The following is an 18,475-nucleotide window of genomic DNA, read 5'->3' as shown; positions in this document are numbered from 1 at the left end:
GCTATCTGTATAACAGAGCATTCTACTCTATCTTCCAAAAAATTGAAACTATAGTCACTGTCTCTATCCATAGCAGCAGTATTACAAGTCCCACTCGTATGAATGTTGTAAATGCCTCTAAGGAATGTTCCATAGAAACAGTTACATATTATTATTATTAACATTATTATATACATATCACTTTATAGATTACTGTTAAAACAATAGATAAATAACCGATACCCCCTTCCTTACAGAAATGTGTATTTTTGGGAAGATGCCGTGAGCAGGGGGGATATTGGGGGTGACAAAGTGAGAATGATCCAATCAGCACATCAGCAGGGAGGGGCTGGTTTCCTATATATTTGTTCTTCATCATATTCTCTATGTACATTATTAGCCGGAGACTGTTTATTTCTCTTTCCCCCCCATCTCTCCGAGGGATAAGATTCACACGTTTTCAGATTTATTTGAGCAAAAACGCAATAAATATACTGCTTCAATTTTCCCTGCTGGAAGGCGGCCAGGCTTTTTAATGAATGTGGCCTGTGCTATTGAAGTGATCTGGGCTGTGGAAAAGCTGCAGGGCGACATTATGCACATTCTCCTCGGCTCCCATTCCCAACGGACAACGTGACTCGCTCCACTGCACAAAATTCTCCTTTTTTTTTTTTTTTCCTTGGCTCTGGTTAAAATTAGGAAGGGCCTTTGTTATTCCAGCAAAGTCTTGAATGTGATGTGTCGGAGCTGCTACTTTGCATCTATAATGTCCTTTATAATATCCTCTCTGCGCTGCACTGCTGCAACTGGAGGAGCTGCCTGGGTCACACAAACTTGATCACCTTCAGAACTGTCACATCATTTGTTAAATGGGGGAGCATATTGGCAAGACATAGGGGGTTATTTATAAAGTCAGAATGCTAAAACTCAAACACTTTCAGTTTTTTTAATATAAATTCAAATTTTTAGTGGGGGGAATTTTTAAATTTTTCAAGATTTATTATACCCCAAGGTTGGAAAAAGTCAGAATCCGAAAATCCATCATCACAAACCTGCCGAGGTTGTATATAAGTCAATGGGAGAGGTCCCTGTCCTGTTTGGAAGTTTCTGTCGTCTCCTCTGGAATTAGCCCGAATTATCGGGCAAAAATTTTAAAAATTTGGGCTTTTAGGGGAAAAAGTAAAAAATAATCAAGTGATTCAGGGGGGAAATCGTACAATTCCAATTTCCGCTCAAATTAGCCTGAAAATTCAACATTTTGGGGTTTATTGGGCAAAAATTCTAAAAATTTAGGCTTTTAGGGGGAAAAGCTCGAAAAAATAAAGCGATTCAGGGGGAGAAATTGTACAATTCGAATTTTCGCTGATTTTATCGAGTTTTTCCCTGATCTGATTAAAAGGGTTGTTCATCTTCAAAGAACTAATTGTTTTCAGATACATAACAAGAAATGAGTTTTTCCAATTACTTTGTATTTTCTGTGTGTCACCGTTTTTCTAATATTAAAGTGTAAAGTGTAATTTTTCACCCTCTAAAGCAGTTCTGGGAGGGGAGGGTCGCTGACCCTCTAAACTGTTCTAAATTGATACATTTAGTTGATACATTTCTTATCTTTGTCCCTGCTGAGCAGAATTGAGTTCCATTACAGGCAGCTGTTAGACTTGATACAATAGTTGCTAATACTCCACAGATGCTGCTGAGAAATGGATCAACTAAATGTTGTAAAATTGTGACAGTTTAGAGTCTGCACCTGAATTACTGAGCTGCCAGACTCAAACACCAGAGACACCAACATTCAACCTTAAAGGGATACTGTCATGGGAAAAAAACTTTTTTTTTTTTTCAAAACGCATCAGTTAATAGTGCTGCTCCAGCAGAATTCTGCATTGAAATTTATTTCTCAAAAGAGCAAAAGAAACAGATATTGTCAATTTCCCAGCTGTCCCAAGTCATGTGACTTGTGCTCTGATAAACTTCAATCACTCTTTACTGCTGTACTGCAAGTTGGAGTGATATCACCCTCCCCCCAGCAGCCAAACAAAAGAACAATGGGAAGGTAACCAGATAGCAGCTCCCTAACACAAGATAACAACTGCCTGGTAGATCTAAGAACAACACTCAATAGTAAAATCCAGGTCCCACTGAGACACATTCAGTTACATTGAGAAGGAAAAACAGCAGCCTGCCAGAAAGCATTTCTCTCCTAAAGTGACATGACTGGGGGCAGCTGGGAAACTGACAATATGTCTAGCCCCATGTCAGATTTCAAAATTGAATATAAAAAAATCTGTTTGCTCTTTTGAGAAATGGATTCCAGTGCAGAATTCTGCTGGAGCAGCACTATTAACTGATGCGTTTTGAAAAAAAAAATTCCCCATGACAGTATCCCTTTAAAATGAATAATGGAAAGTAATTGAAAAAAGCCTTTATTTCTGGGGAAGAGACTGAAAACAACAACACTATTTGGAAAGTGAACAACCCCTTTAAATCGAGCTTTTTACATAATAATTTAGTTCAAATGATGGATTCTAGTTTGGTCGGACTTTTTTTCTTAATAAAATCAGAACAATGTCGATTTTGATAAATAACGGCCATAATGTCAAGGTACATTATCCCTGGAATAAAACGACTGCCCGTGTTATAGGCTTGAAGTGTCGCCATTAAAGTGTCACTTTAAAGAAATGCTCTCGGTGATGTCACAGCATACAGAAATGGAGCCTGGCCAGCTTGATAGATAAGCGGAGTTAAACCTTGGAGGGGGCTTGATAGACTAAGATAAGCCTTTATAGTCAAGCTAGATGAGGGAAATGTGCTCTGATTTCTTAACAGAAATAAACTGGGAGATTTCCCCTTGCTTAATACCATCAGTGATGTCATAGACTGAAAGAAAAGGAGCCCGGGTGGCTTCGTAGATTGGCCTTTGATTGACTCATTATGGCAGTTGAGAAAAATGCAGCGGGTCGGATAACCGCGGGTACCCTTTGGGTTGCGGGTAGAAGTTCCAGGTGCTGCTATAGACGTGGGTCGGCAGTTCTGCAGGGTCGTGGGTCGAGCCGCGGGTCTTCTCAAAAACGATTTTTGCTCCTTTTTTTCTGTTGACGCCTACTTCCGATGATGTCACTTCCGGTTTACAATGACAGCACTTCCTGATTCTTGATGGTCAGCGGGTCCGGGTTGCGGATAAGGTACTTGCAGGTCAGGTCGGGTAGTGGGTCCAAGCGGGTAAGAATGCGGATTGCAGGTTGCGGGTACTGGTCGAGGACGGGTTCCAAAAAATGGACCCGCGCAGGACTCTATAAAATGCTCTTATTTGTTGTCTCTGTGCCATAGAAATAAATGATAGAAGTTCTTCTTTCTGGCGGTATATCGTCCGTGATGTCACAGATTGACAGAAAGAGAGTCTGGGTGGATTGTTAGATGGGCTAAGATATGCCTTTGACCTTCTCATTAGCGCAGTTGAGGGAAATTTTCCATATCCCTTTTTTTTCCCTCTCTGCAATGGAAGTAAACTGGGAACTCTCCCTCTTGCTTTGTATCCTCATTAATGTCCCTCACCGGACGAAAGGGAGCCTGGTTGTCTTGATAGATAGGCTAAGATACTCCATTGAAGCACTGAGCAGGGCAGGTGAGGGGAAATGCTCTTGTTTCTTGCCTGTATGTTATAGAAGTAAACCTGCAGTATTTCTTTGTTGCTATGTAGACTCTGTGATGTCACTGACAGAAAGAGAGCCTGGACAGATTTATAGATAGGCCTTTAGACTCAGTAGGGCAGTTGAGGGAAATGCTTTTATTTCTTTGACTCTCTGCAATAGAAGTAAACTGGGGACTCTTCCTCTTCTTGTATCTTTATTGATGTCACAGACTGAAAGAAAGGGAGCCTGGTTGCCTTGATAGATAGGCTAAGATCAGCCTTTAAACTACTCAGCAGGGCGGGTGAAGGGAAAGGCTCTTATTTTTCCCTCTCTGCAGTAGAATTACACCGAGAGCCCTTCCCCTAACTCTCTGCTCTCACTGATGTCAAAAGAAGGAAAGAGAGTCTGGTCAGCTTGGTAGATCTTTATTCTACTGTTATTTACATCAATATTTCTTAACTATTAGACAAGCGGAGTAATAAGTAATATTTGTGTCAATTCATGTAACAATTTTACCTTTTATCACCAAAACGACATTTGCTTTATAGTCGCTGGGGCTTTAGAGCGCAAGCCTTTCGTCCCGCAAGGTGTTTTGCTTTGGATGTGATTAGCGGTGGGAGAGTAAATCAGAGCCGCGTCAGATTTCCCCGTGAACATCGTAGAATTGATGGTGGTGCAGGAGCCAGCGCTGGGGGTTTATTAGCCGGCAGTTGGTGACTATCTGTCGGCTTCATCTCAGCCCTGGGAGATTACAAAGTTATCATGGAGGAATTCGCCCCTCAGATAAAGACTGGGCGGATCTCTGTTCTGATGCTCCAAAAGTTTCCCAGTCACAATTAAATCTGACCTGATGGAGCCGGACTGACTCTCACCTGTTCCTCCATCTACTGGGATTTAAAGTAGGGATGTACCAAATCCACTATTTTGGATTTGGCCGAACCGAACCAGAATCCTAATTTGAATATGCAAATTAGTGGTGGGAAGAGGAAATTTTTTTTACTTCCTTGTTTTTTTGACAAAAAATCACGTGATTCCCCTCCCCGTCCCTAATTTGCATACACAAATTAGGATTTGGTTTGGCCGAATAGTGCTGAAAAAAAAAACGAATCCCGTACCCAATCCTGGATTCAGTGCACCCCTTAATTAAAGGCAAAGTATTCCACCTTAAGTGCTGATTATCACTTAGGCCATAGAACAGGAGGACTTGGCTTGTTGTGCAGAAAATACTCCTGTGCATGGAGCTGCCATACTGATTCACTTAGAACATTAATCCCCAACCAGTGGTGTAACATGTTACTCACCAACCCCTTGGATGTTGCTCCCAGTGGCCTCAAAGCAGGGGCTTATTTTTGAATTCCTGACTTGGAGGCAAGTTTTGGTTGTATAAAAACCAGATGTACTGCCAAACAGTCTCCTGAAGGCCACCAGTCCATAGGGGCTACCAATAGCCAATCACAGCCCTTATTTGGCACCCAGGGACTTTTTTTCATGCTTCTGTTACTCCCCAACTCTGTAACGTTCATACTTGGCTCAGGGGTAAAAAAGGTTGGGGATCCCTTCCTTAGAACAGAACGTTAGATGTAGCAGGACCTGGAATTTTCTGGATAAGGGATTGTCTTATGCAACTGTGGAGACTGTCTGTGCAACTTAGAAGCGGTGTGCCGTCCATTATACAGCTATATATATATACATATAATACACAACAGCCATGAATATCTTGTACATTATATCCTTATAAACGGTGAGCTCTGATGTTATTTGTGTCACATGACTCACTGAAATTTGTATATTATAATAAATAAAGCAAAATATAAGGATATTAGAAGTTACCTCGGAGTTCCACGACCTGTATAAAAACACTCGGCCTCATGTTTTTATGTCATGAAACTCCTCGGTAACTTATAATATCCTTATAATTTACATTAGGGGGTACTTTATTCACAATATTAGAGATGCACTGAATCCACATTTTAGTAATCTGCCGAATACCGAATCCTAATTTGCATATGTAAATTAGGGGCGGGAAAGGAAAAGGTGGGGAAACGTAATTTCCCTTCCCACAACTAATTTACATATACAAATTAGGATTTGGTCCGGCCATGCACAAGGATTCGGCCGAATCCCAAACCAAATCCTAGATTCGGTGCTTCCCTACCTCTACTTTACTTTCCTCAAGAACTGGCAGTTGTCATGGCTGGGAGAGGGAGTAAGTTGAGAACAGCCGGGGGTCAGGCAGTCCCAGGCAGCAGTGCTGTACCAAACTAATGACGATTGATCCAACTGTCAGTCTTAGGAGATATTTGTGCTGATCCTCTACAGAATTTAATGGACTAAGTTATTTATTTCTCATTTCAGGTATGACAAACGCTCATCTAAAGGCAGATCAGATGTCTCAGCAAAGTAAGAGCGATCTCCATTCTTCCAGCAATATGACCAAAAGGAAACCAGCAGCGGAATCTATGGCCATGTTGCCGAATCCAGTCTTGTCCTTTTTTTCTTCATCCTCTGAATCAGGTGGGTACAAAGCATATTTAAAGTGGAAATAAACCCTGGCTACACAGCAGCTTGTTTATATAAACTATAGTAGTACTTATCTGTTATCTACTGTGTATCCTGTGCTTGCATGGCTGCCCCCATGGCTACACAGCAGCTTGTTTATATAAACTATAGTAGTACTTATCTGTTATCTACTGTGTATCCTGTGCTTGAATGGCTGCCCCCATGGCTACACAGCAGCTTGTTTATATAAACTATAGTAGTACTTATCTGTTATCTACTGTGTATCCTGTGCTTGAATGGCTGCCCCCATGACTACACAGCAGCTTGTTTATATAAACTATAGTAGTACTTATCTGTTATCTACTGTGTATCCTGTGCTTGAATGGCTGCCCCCATGGCTACACAGCAGCTTGTTTATATAAACTATAGTAGTACTTATCTGTTATGTACTGTGTATCCTGTGCTTGAATGGCTGCCCCCATGACTACACAGCAGCTTGTTTATATAAACTATAGTAGTACTTATCTGTTATCTACTGTGTATCCTGTGCTTGAATGGCTGTCCCCATGGCTACACAGCAGCTTGTTTCTATAAACTATAGTAGTACTTATCTGTTATCTACTGTGTATCCTGTGCTTGAATGACTGCCCCCATGGCTACACAGCAGCTTGTTTATATAAACTATAGTAGTACTTATCTGTTATCTACTGTGTATCCTGTGCTTGAATGGCTGCCCCCATGGCTACACAGCAGCTTGTTTATATAAACTATAGTAGTACTTATCTGTTATCTACTGTGTATCCTGTGCTTGAATGGCTGCCCCCATGGCTACACAGCAGCTTGTTTATATAAACTATAGTAGTACTTATCTGTTATCTACTGTGTATCCTGTGCTTGAATGGCTGCCCCCATGGCTACACAGCAGCTTGTTTATATAAACTATAGTAGTACTTATCTGTTATCTACTGTGTATCCTGTGCTTGAATGGCTGCCCCCATGGCTACACAGCAGCTTGTTTATATAAACTATAGTAGTACTTATCTGTTATCTACTGTGTATCCTGTGCTTGAATGGCTGCCCCCATGGCTACACAGCAGCTTGTTTATATAAACTATAGTAGTACTTATCTGTTATCTACTGTGTATCCTGTGATATCCTGCTGGAAAAGGCCAAATCCTGGCTGAGTCTTGAACCGAATCCTGGATACGTTGCATCCCTAGTAACCACCCATGCAACCTGTCATTCAAAGGTGACTGGTGGCTTTTATCCCCAGGTAGCCAATCACAAGTCGTTTCTATTATTGCCAGTGACAAAATACACTTGGAATTTTTTGAAGAGTATATTTGTACATAACCCCAATAACCAATGAGATTTCCCTAAGTGCAGCAAACTTCTATTTGGCCCCCATTGTCGTCCTCTAAAATAAGTTTCCCATCAAGGGGCAGAATTTGACTTCCAGAAAATGTCTGTGTGATAAGATTAAGGCTTAAGGTTCACGTTTAGGTAATAAAGAAACACAAATTACAATGTTGATTTGTCTGCTGTCCAGATGTTGAGATAATTTGGTGAAATTCGAAAGTAACTGTTAATGGGAAAATTGTCCGGCTCTGTGGGTTTCCTGTAATTAATGAAGATCTCTTTGAAAAACGACTTTGTTGGAAACAAATCTGCAGTCTGAGCGCAGCTGTCGAGCAAAGAAGCCTTTCTTCATAATGTAGTTTGTAATGCCCAGAGGCGAAACCAAACTGATACACTAAATAATGACTTTCAACTAATTAAGACCAAGAGTATCAAAACAAGTACATTCCAAATGCCTCTGTCCTTTAGGAGACATGGACCTATGTGGATTCAGCTGCATATGGAGAATGTTTGTTTCTACTGTAATGAAAATCAGACCAAAAACTCCTTTACTGTTATACAGATGTCTGTGTCTCTCCCCTTCTCTCTATTAATCTACCAGAACCTCTGAATATATTCATGGTCTACTGCTAAGGATTGTGACTGTGGGACAGCAGGTATAGTAGGGAGAGATGGTGCCTATAGTAACAGTGGATAATAGTCTCTGGGAAGGGAGTGTGACTGTGGGATAGCAGGTATAGTAGGGAGAGATGGTGTCTATAGTAACAGTGGATAATAGTCTCTGGGAAGGGAGTGTGACTGTGGGATAGCAGGTATAGTAGGGAGAGATGGTGCCTATAGTAACAGTGGATAATAGTCTCTGGGAAGGGAGTGTGACTGTGGGATAGCAGGTATAGTAGGGAGAGATGGTGCCTATAGTAACAGTGGATAATAGTCTCTGGGAAGGGAGTGTGACTGTGGGATAGCAGGTATAGTAGGGAGAGATGGTGCCTATAGTAACAGTGGATAATAATCTCTGGGAAGGGAGTGTGACTGTGGGATAGCAGGTATAGTAGGGAGAGATGGTGCCTATAGTAACAGTGGATAATAGTCTCTGGGAAGGGAGTGTGACTGTGGGATAGCAGGTATAGTAGGGAGAGATGGTGTCTATAGTAACAGTGGATAATAGTCTCTGGGAAGGGAGTGTGACTGTGGGATAGCAGGTATAGTAGGGAGAGATGGTGTCTATAGTAACAGTGGATAATAGTCTCTGGGAAGGGAGTGTGACTGTGGGATAGCAGGTATAGTAGGGAGAGATGGTGTCTATAGTAACAGTGGATAATAGTCTCTGGGAAGGGAGTGTGACTGTGGGATAGCAGGTATAGTAGGGAGAGATGGTGCCTATAGTAACAGTGGATAATAGTCTCTGGGAAGGGAGTGTGACTGTGGGATAGCAGGTATAGTAGGGAGAGATGGTGTCTATAGTAACAGTGGATAATAGTCTCTGGGAAGGGAGTGTGACTGTGGGATAGCAGGTATAGTAGGGAGAGATGGTGTCTATAGTAACAGTGGATAATAGTCTCTGGGAAGGGAGTGTGACTGTGGGATAGCAGGTATAGTAGGGAGAGATGGTGCCTATAGTAACAGTGGATAATAATCTCTGGGAAGGGAGTGTGACTGTGGGATAGCAGGTATAGTAGGGAGAGATGGTGTCTATAGTAACAGTGGGATAATAGTCTCTGGGAAGGGAGTGTGACTGTGGGATAGCAGGTATAGTAGGGAGAGATGGTGTCTATAGTAACAGTGGATAATAGTCTCTGGGAAGGGAGTGTGACTGTGGGATAGCAGGTATAGTAGGGAGAGATGGTGTCTATAGTAACAGTGGATAATAGTCTCTGGGAAGGGAGTGTGACTGTGGGATAGCAGGTATAGTAGGGAGAGATGGTGCCTATAGTAACAGTGGATAATAGTCTCTGGGAAGGGAGTGTGACTGTGGGATAGCAGGTATAGTAGGGAGAGATGTGTCTATAGTAACAGTGGATAATAGTCTCTGGGAAGGGAGTGTGACTGTGGGATAGCAGGTATAGTAGGGAGAGATGGTGTCTATAGTAACAGTGGATAATAGTCTCTGGGAAGGGAGTGTGACTGTGGGATAGCAGGTATAGTAGGGAGAGATGGTGTCTATAGTAACAGTGGGATAATAGTCTCTGGGAAGGGAGTGTGACTGTGGGATAGCAGGTATAGTAGGGAGAGATGGTGTCTATAGTAACAGTGGATAATAGTCTCTGGGAAGGGAGTGTGACTGTGGGATAGCAGGTATAGTAGGGAGAGATGGTGTCTATAGTAACAGTGGATAATAGTCTCTGGGAAGGGAGTGTGACTGTGGGATAGCAGGTATAGTAGGGAGAGATGGTGCCTATAGTAACAGTGGATAATAGTCTCTGGGAAGGGAGTGTGACTGTGGGATAGCAGGTATAGTAGGGAGAGATGGTGCCTATAGTAACAGTGGATAATAGTCTCTAGGAAGGGAGTGTGACTGTGGGATAGCAGGTATAGTAGGGAGAGATGGTGTCTATAGTAACAGTGGATAATAGTCTCTGGGAAGGGAGTGTGACTGTGGGATAGTAAGTATAGTAGGGAGAGATGTGTCTATAGTAACAGTGGGATAATAGTCTCTGGGAAGGGAGTGTGACTGTGGGATAGCAGGTATAGTAGGGAGAGATGGTGCCTATAGTAACAGTGGATAATAGTCTCTGGGAAGGGAGTGTGACTGTGGGATAGCAGGTATAGTAGGGAGAGATGGTGCCTATAGTAACAGTGGATAATAGTCTCTGGGAAGGGAGTGTGACTGTGGGATAGCAGGTATAGTAGGGAGAGATAGTGCCTATAGTAACAGTGGATAATAGTCTCTGGGAAGGGAGTGTGACTGTGGGATAGCAGGTATAGTAGGGAGAGATGGTGCCTATAGTAACAGTGGATAATAGTCTCTGGGAAGGGAGTGTGACTGTGGGATAGCAGGTATAGTAGGGAGAGATAGTGCCTATAGTAACAGTGGGATAATAGTCTCTGGGAAGGGAGTGTGACTGTGGGATAGCAGGTATAGTAGGGAGAGATGGTGCCTATAGTAACAGTGGATAATAGTCTCTATGAAGGGAGTGTGACTGTGGGATAGCAGGTATAGTAGGGAGAGATGGTGCCTATAGTAACAGTGGATAATAGTCTCTGGGAAGGGAGTGTGACTGTGGGATAGCAGGTATAGTAGGGAGAGATGGTGTCTATAGTAACAGTGGATAATAGTCTCTGGGAAGGGAGTGTGACTGTGGGATAGCAGGTATAGTAGGGAGAGATGGTGTCTATAGTAACAGTGGATAATAGTCTCTGGGAAGGGAGTGTGACTGTGGGATAGCAGGTATAGTAGTGTTTGCTTTGCCCGATTATAAAAAAAAAAAAAAAAATTGCATTTCCATCCCAGGTCCATCTATTTTCCTCCATTTTGCTTGAGATCTTTGGGCCCAATAGTCACAGTGAATGGAGAGATTCGTGTACATCGTGTTTCTTGCGTGTGCGCTACTCGCCCGATTAAGTATTTATGACACATGTAGCGAGTTTCCTTTACGTTCATTGACGATCTGTGATTCGCCGTTCTGGAAACGGGCAGTTGCACAGTAATTGGGTTATTTATGTAGAAGAAAATTCAGTTAATTTCAACTGACTGTTTTCTCTCCCTCTATGTGAAGCCCCTGCCTCCTGTTACATTCCCTCCCATGGTCGCTAATCCTCTACTGCCATTATCTCGCTACACCAGCGAGTTGATTATATGGTGGGCTGTCCAACCATTTCACCGTGAAAGGGCTGAAGAATTCTCCCGCTATGCTCCGGTTGGACAAAATGGGAGGAGAGGTCTTACTGAAGTCTGCGGCCTACTGATAAACTATAGAAATACGTGGTCTGTAACGCACAGCAAGATCAGATGTTGGCTTGACTTGAGCGGGTCCTACAGCTTCTTCTTTCGTGAAATCTACAAATAATGAACGTTTCGCAAAATGTTTTTCAGAAAATTTCCTTCTTGTTAGATGTGGCTGATCAGATTCTTCAGCAAACTTGAGAAGGTTTTTTTTTTTTTTTTTTTGTGCGAATTTGATATTTGTAAAGGTTGAATTTGCCTGTTTAGAAAGTCTCCCACGCTTTATCATTTTAGGGGGGTTATTTATCAAAGGTCCAATTTCCAAGTTATGTGAATTTTTTTTTAACTGTAATAAATTCTTAGTACTCACAACTCGAATGGGAGGTTATTTATGAGAAAACTCGTACAGCTAACCTTCGATCGAATAGGAACGACCCAAAAATCCGAATCGAATTCGAAATGAGTTTTCCTCCGGAAAAAAAAACCTCGAATGTCAGGAAGGCAATTTACATCTTCAAATAGTTCGACGAACCTCTGCCATTGATTTCTACATGAACTGGGCAGGCTTTAGGTGTTGAAGTATCGAATTCGAACTGTTTCCAGAGTCGATATGTGATAAATCTCGCATTCAAATTCCAGTTGTCGGCTTTTAAATTTGAAATTGTGAGTTTTGACCAAAAAAATTTAAATTTATCTTTCGAACCTTAATAATTCTGCCTCATTTACTTAGGGTCGAATATCGAGGGTTAATCAACCCTCAATATTCGACCGTCAAAGTTAAATCCTTCGACTTCGAATATCGAAGTCGAAGGATGTAGCGATATTCATTCAATCGAAGGAATAATCGTTTTTATGGATTTTAATCCATCGATCGAACAATTTTCCTTCTATCAGAAATTGGGGACCTTCCCCATAGGCTAACTGGTGCTCGGTAGGTTTTAGGTGGCGAAGTAGGTGGTCAAAGTTTTTTTTTAAAGAGACAGTACTTCGACTATCGAATGGTCGAATAGTCGAACGATTTTTAGTTCGAATCATTCAATTCGAAGTTGAAGTCGTAGTCGAAGTAGCCAATTCGATGGTCCAAGTAGCCAAAAAAATACTTCGAAATTTGAAGTATTTTTTATTCTATTCCTTCACTCGAGCTAAGTAAATGTTCCCCTAAGTGTTTATGGTATAAACAAAAACCCGCTAAAATCTCATCGAATTCTAATTCATGAAAGGTTGTTATCAAACATTTGTCTCCCATTAGTTCTCCTACAATATGGTACAACATTACTGCAACATTCAAAATAAAAAAATTTTGGCAATGTGAGACAATTGCTGCATTTTTTTTTTACAAATTCAAATTTCCCAAATTTGAATTTGAGATCTATTATTCAGAAAAAAATCTTGAAAATTTTAAAAGGCTTTTATATTTCAAGTTTCCTTAAAACATTCACATTTGTAAAAATGTATGGAACGATGACCGTTGTATTGCAATTACAAAATTGCTTTTTTTTTTTTTTTTTTTTTTTTTTTACAATTTAATGCAGTTGTTTCTTATTTGAGTTTTTGTGTTAGGAATAAGTTGTTAGAAATAAGTGATTGGGAAAACATTAACAGTCTAATCACATTTTATTCTCAATTGAAACAATTTTAATTTGCATCTTAGTCAGCTGAAGCAAGTGATGTTTTGATGTTTTGTGGATTCTCCGCACTGACACTTAAAGGGATATTGTCATGGGAAAAAAATGTTTTCAAAACACATCAGTTAATAGTGCTGCTCCAGCAGAATTCTGCACTGAAATCCATTTCTCAAAAGAGCAAACAGATTTTTTTATATTTAATTTTAAAATCTGACATGGGCTAGACATTTTGTCAGTTTCCCAGCTGCCCCCAGTCATGTGACTTGTGCCTGCACTTTAGGAAAGAAATGCTTTCTGGCAGGCTGCTGTTTTTCCTACTCAATGTAACTGAATGTGTCTCAGTGGGACATGGGTTTTTACTATTGAGTGCTGTTCTTAGATCTACCAGGCAGCTGTTATCTTGTGTTAGGGAGCTGCTATCTGGTTACCTTCCCATTGTTCTGTTGTTAGGCTGCTGGAGGGAAAAAGGGAGGGGGGTGATATCACTCCAACTTGCAGTACAGCAGTAAAGAGTGATTGAAGTTTATCAGAGCACACGTCACATGACTTGGGGCAGCTGGGAAATTGACAATGTATCTAGCCCCATGTCAGATTTCAAAATTGAATATAAAAAAATCTGTTTGCTCTTTTGAGAAATGGATTTCAGTGCCGAATTCTGCTGGAGCAGCACTATTAACTGATTCATTTTGAAAATACATTTTTTCCCCATGACAGTATCCCTTTAACAAAATATCAACAGTGCTTTGTATGGAATTGTGTTTGGTGGAAAACTCATATTCTGATTTGGTTTGTTTCTTCTCTCGACAGCCAGCGCTTCACTTCGAAAAAGGTTCAATCGTTGCGAGATCGAGGCCATCCAGAGCGAGGTGCAGAAGATGTGCAACTACAATAAAATTCTGTCCACCAAAAAAAACATGGATCATGTCAACAAAATTCTCAAGGCCAAGAGATTACAAAGACAATCAAAGACTGGCAATAACTTTGTAAAGAAGAAGAGGGGGCGTCCCAGGAAGCAACCCCTCTTGTTTGATGAAGACTCTAGAGACCAAATGCCAGTTTTAGAAAAATGTGTTGACCTTCCCAGCAAACGAGGTCAAAAGACTTCTTTGCACTCTGTGGACTTGGAAGCCGGCCGCCAAGACTTGGTCATGGATACTATTGAGGCGGTGATACATATGGCGAGGGAAGGCCAATCTTGTCGCGTACCAAGAAACGGAAAGAGGAAAATCATTCAGGAGGAAGACATCAAAGCAAAGAGACTCAGAAAGGGTAGAAGAGGGGAGTCGGACTCCACCTGTTAGGATCACTATAAACTGAGATTTAGTAGGTCGGAATAAGTGATGCTAAGAGGTACCGATAATCATACCGGTGGGATTGACTTGGCTTGACCCTCAACTTTGTAAACAGTTGATATATGAACCTCTTGGCATTAGGCTTTGAGATTAGGATGCCACCGTATATCACATGTAACTGCAGTTTTATCAATAGTCACAATGGATATTCAGCAACGTATTTTCTTGCTTAAGGCTAGGATGTACCATGTTATTTTGCATTGAAAGACCACCCAGCATCGCCCAGCAAAGATGCATACTCATACTGGCGAAGGAAGGTAGAAGCAGAGGAGGCTACTCTGAACCCTGCACTATCCAGGGCCCTAGAAAGCAGCAGAGGCGATACAATGATTCATATGCTAAATAACGGTGACCCCAATGTAGATTCTTTCACCCTGGGCTACACCACCACTAAGCCTGTGGCAGGACAGCTAGAAAGCATTGTTACTTTGTTACTCTACTCTAGTATGTAGAGTATGTTGGCAAATGCTTGGGTAAAAATACTTTAATTTTCTAACATTCGTGTAACTCTGGTTCCCCCCATTTAGCTCATTGTATCATCGCTGTGAAGATGAAAAGAATTAAGAGTATAGTGCAGAATACAGTGTTAATTGAGTGGTTACCGCACTCTGAACACCGTGGATAGGTGGTGGTGGTTCATATGCCTCCTAGTTGCCTGGCGGGTATCAAATCAGCAATAGAAATGGATCGTTATCCTGCTTTGACGCTCTGTCGCCATAATAAACGGGTAGAACACCTTCTTGATACATCGTGGGCGTGGCTCCTTTCTATTAATGTACAGAGTACACCACCAACCGTTTATATTGGCTCGTTTTCTGTTACTGTGACCATAGAATTCCCTGGATAAATACATACCTTCTATATACATATATGTATATATTTTCCTCTTAATTACCATAAAACATGAAGCAAGTGTTCTTACTTTGGGGGGGAAACAAATGAAAACATTAAATGAAGCCAAGTTGGGGGTGGTTTTGGGGAATCATAACTGTAGTTGCCTTAATCTAGTCATTTTTGTACATAATGTACAGTTCATATAAAGTTATCAGTCTGCATGAATGCAAACTGTCTTTGGGAAATATTCATGGTACCAAAATTTTTTTTTTTGTCAATTAAATTCAATTGTACCACTTATCCTAAAAATCTCAGAATAACCACAGTCGCCTGGATAAAACCCCAACTAATGAATAATCTTGTAAGCATTATATATTTCCATTATCTTGCTTGCGTTTTGGGGATGCGTAGACATGGACAACCGTTGACTAGCCTTCCAGGAGTGAATCCAACACGGCAGCTCACTCTGTATAGACTTCTGTCTTCCTTTAAAGGGAAATTCTCTCCTTCGTTTCTCTTTGCTTTCCTACAAATATTTAAGTCAGAATAAGAAAGGGTTTTTCTACACGGAGAACTTAAATGAACATATTTGTATTTATTAATGAGTCTTAGCTGCCATATTGTTTCCTCTGAGAAGATTAGAATAAAAGATTAAAATAATGAAACCGTGTCCAAAGTTGCCAAGAATTGTCATGGCTGAAACATCTCGCCTATCTACGTATTTGTGTTCTGCGCAAAGAAAGGACCTATATTCTTTTCAAAGTCCATGACTGGACAATACATAGTGTAGACCAGGGATCCCCAACCTTTTTTTTACCCGTGAGCCACATTCAAATGTAAAAAAATTTGAGGAGCATGAAAAAAGTTGCCGGGGATTCCAAATAAAGGAAATAATTGGCTATTTAGTAGCCCTATGCGGACTGGCAGCCTAAATGAGGCTCTGTTTGGCCATAAATCTGTTTTTAAGCAACTAAAACCGTGTTTCCAAGCCTGGAACTCAAAAATAAGCACCTGTGAGGCCACTTGGAGCAACATCCATGGGGTTGGTGAGTAACATGTTGCTCACAAGCCACTGGTTGGGGACCACTGGTGTATAGTATAGTATGCAAATTTGACTTATTGGAATCCCAGAACATTCCTTCCTTAATTAAAATATAATCCTGAAGCTTTAAAATCAGTTTATAACACGTGCGTCGTGTAAAAAGCCGTTGATTGATTCTAGCGGATGTTTTTGTCTCAAAATTATTTGCACTTCCACACTCGCCACATATTTTAAGCCTCTGGGTTATGCACTTAACTTCCATGAGTCCGTCATCGATAGTGGCATTCAAGGTACGTTGTAGTAAAATTCGAAAATCGTATTATGGGGCATTTCTGATAACTAGATGAATCCTTTAAAAACGTTACATTGTTTTGAAACCGTTCTAAGTGCACAGAGACCAAATAGTTTTTACTGATATCCTGCCACCATTCTTCAAATCAAAAACCCTCTTCTTCTCCCTGTCCGAATCCACATCTTTCTATGTCATTCTAAGCCAGACGCAGTACATTGTAAGCAGCCATTTCATATAACCGTTTCGGAAGACGTTTTCATCTGTTTTTTGTTTTTTTTTTCTTACCGAGGGGCAAACTTATTACAAATCAAAATTGCACTCAAATTTAAAGATTACTTTTAAAAAATCAGCAGCTAAAACCTGCCAAGCTTCTATATTGTCAATATCCAATTTTTTTTATAATTTGAGTTAAATTGTAAAAAAAAAATTGATGGAACGATGTGTTGTGGTTTGGTTTTTCCATAAATGAATCCAGTTTTTCCAAAGACGTTTGTCCTAAATATTCTAGCAAAAAAGTTCGTTTACACGCTTTTTTTAAATTCAGTTGAGTTTTTAATAAATTCATTTATTTTTTAAATAATGTATTTAAAAAAATATCATTTTATTTAAGGAAAAAGGGCATTAAACCGCTAACATTTTTTACAGAAGTTGATACTTTAGCTGACAGAAGTTTTTACAGACTTACAGTCAAAGGAAAGCCCCTTTTTGACAATAAATATGGATTTGGAAATATTTCTGGTTGACCTATCGAAAGTGCAAACACCTGAGAATTCATTATTTGGGATTTTAAACAATACATAATCTGTTAAAAAAAAAAAATAGTTCTGAATAGAAGTGTTCAAAGCCACTGCATTTAGGGGTTCATGCTCAACAAGGTTAAGCAATCTCTATCCTATTATATATTCTACTTTTGTTAGACAAGTTAAAGAACCTTTTCATTTGTTGCAAATAATGCTAATTGGATCATGTTGTCTAATTCACAACTCTTACATTTGCTTGATGAAGACTCCTCAAAAGGTTTTTATGGAATGGAATAAGTCATTGGCTGTTTTTAAAGCAATCCATGCGCGGGAAAGGGCCTCAACTGGTTGGAATGATGTAAATAATTTCGTAATAAGATTTTTCACGCAATAATAATGAGGAAAAACAATAAGCAGAAGAACTGTGCTCTCGGAACTGCATAAAGTAAGATTTTAGAAATGTCAAAGGCTAGAGTATAAGGTCATGGGTGGTAGTTTCTGTGGATTTCGTAACACTCTTGAAGGTCCATAATTCCCCATCACGGCTCATGACATCATTTCTACATCTAAATTCCCCATGTGCATTGCTTTATTTAGTTCACTGTTGAAATAAAACCGTTGTAGAGAGTAAGTACATCTGTAAGAACTTTGAAATGTTGGCACAGCCAAAGAGTTTCTTAGCAACTTTCTCGAGTGGTCAGATAATGGTCGATGAAGGTAAGTTGTAGTGTTCTAACTGGTCTAAGCTATGGAAGGCTTTGTATCCCTGAATAATACTATTTTTGGGTTTTGTAGGGGAGTGCTCTTTGTTTGACCCACGCCATGTATTAGGGTGTTTATATATTATCCTTTAGATCAGGGATCCCCAACCTTTAGAACCTGTGAGCAACATTCATAAGTAAAAGGAGTTGGGGAGCAACACTAACATGAAAAATGTTTTTGGGGTGCCAAATAAGTCCTTTGATTGGCCATTTAGTAGTCCCTATGTGGATTGTCAACCTACATTGAGGCTTTGTTTGGCAGTGCAACTGGTTTTTATACAACCAAAACTTGCCTCCAAGCCTGGAATTCAAAAATAATCACCTGCTTTGAAGCCATTGGGAGCAATGTCCAAGGGTTTGGAGAGCAACATGTTGCTCATGAGCTACTGGTTGGGGATCACTGATATAGATGTACAGTCCAGGTTTCTTCCCTTGACTATTAAGTGTGTTCCTCTGGAGACACCATCGTCTGTATGTTTT

At 40.4% G+C, this 18,475-nt stretch overlaps 1 protein-coding gene across 4 annotated transcripts in view; it reads left to right on the top strand.

The window, feature by feature from the left end:
• Positions 1-17,546, top strand: part of setbp1.S (SET binding protein 1 S homeolog) — a 134,039-nt gene extending 116,493 nt beyond the window's left edge. For all 4 annotated transcript variants that reach the window (XM_018244617.2, XM_018244615.2, XM_041580655.1 and 1 more), the window contains 2 exons: positions 5,964-6,122; positions 13,782-17,546. In XM_018244617.2, the coding sequence (XP_018100106.1) occupies positions 5,964-6,122; positions 13,782-14,275 (653 nt within the window). In that variant the 3' untranslated portion in view covers positions 14,276-17,546. The remainder of the gene's footprint in view (positions 1-5,963; positions 6,123-13,781) is intronic.
• Positions 17,547-18,475: the final 929 nt, after the last annotated feature.

The sequence above is a fragment of the Xenopus laevis genome, chromosome 1S (assembly GCF_017654675.1).
Source record: "Xenopus laevis strain J_2021 chromosome 1S, Xenopus_laevis_v10.1, whole genome shotgun sequence".
Lineage (NCBI taxonomy): Eukaryota > Metazoa > Chordata > Amphibia > Anura > Pipidae > Xenopus > Xenopus laevis.
This window is presented reverse-complemented; position numbering and strand designations above follow the sequence as displayed.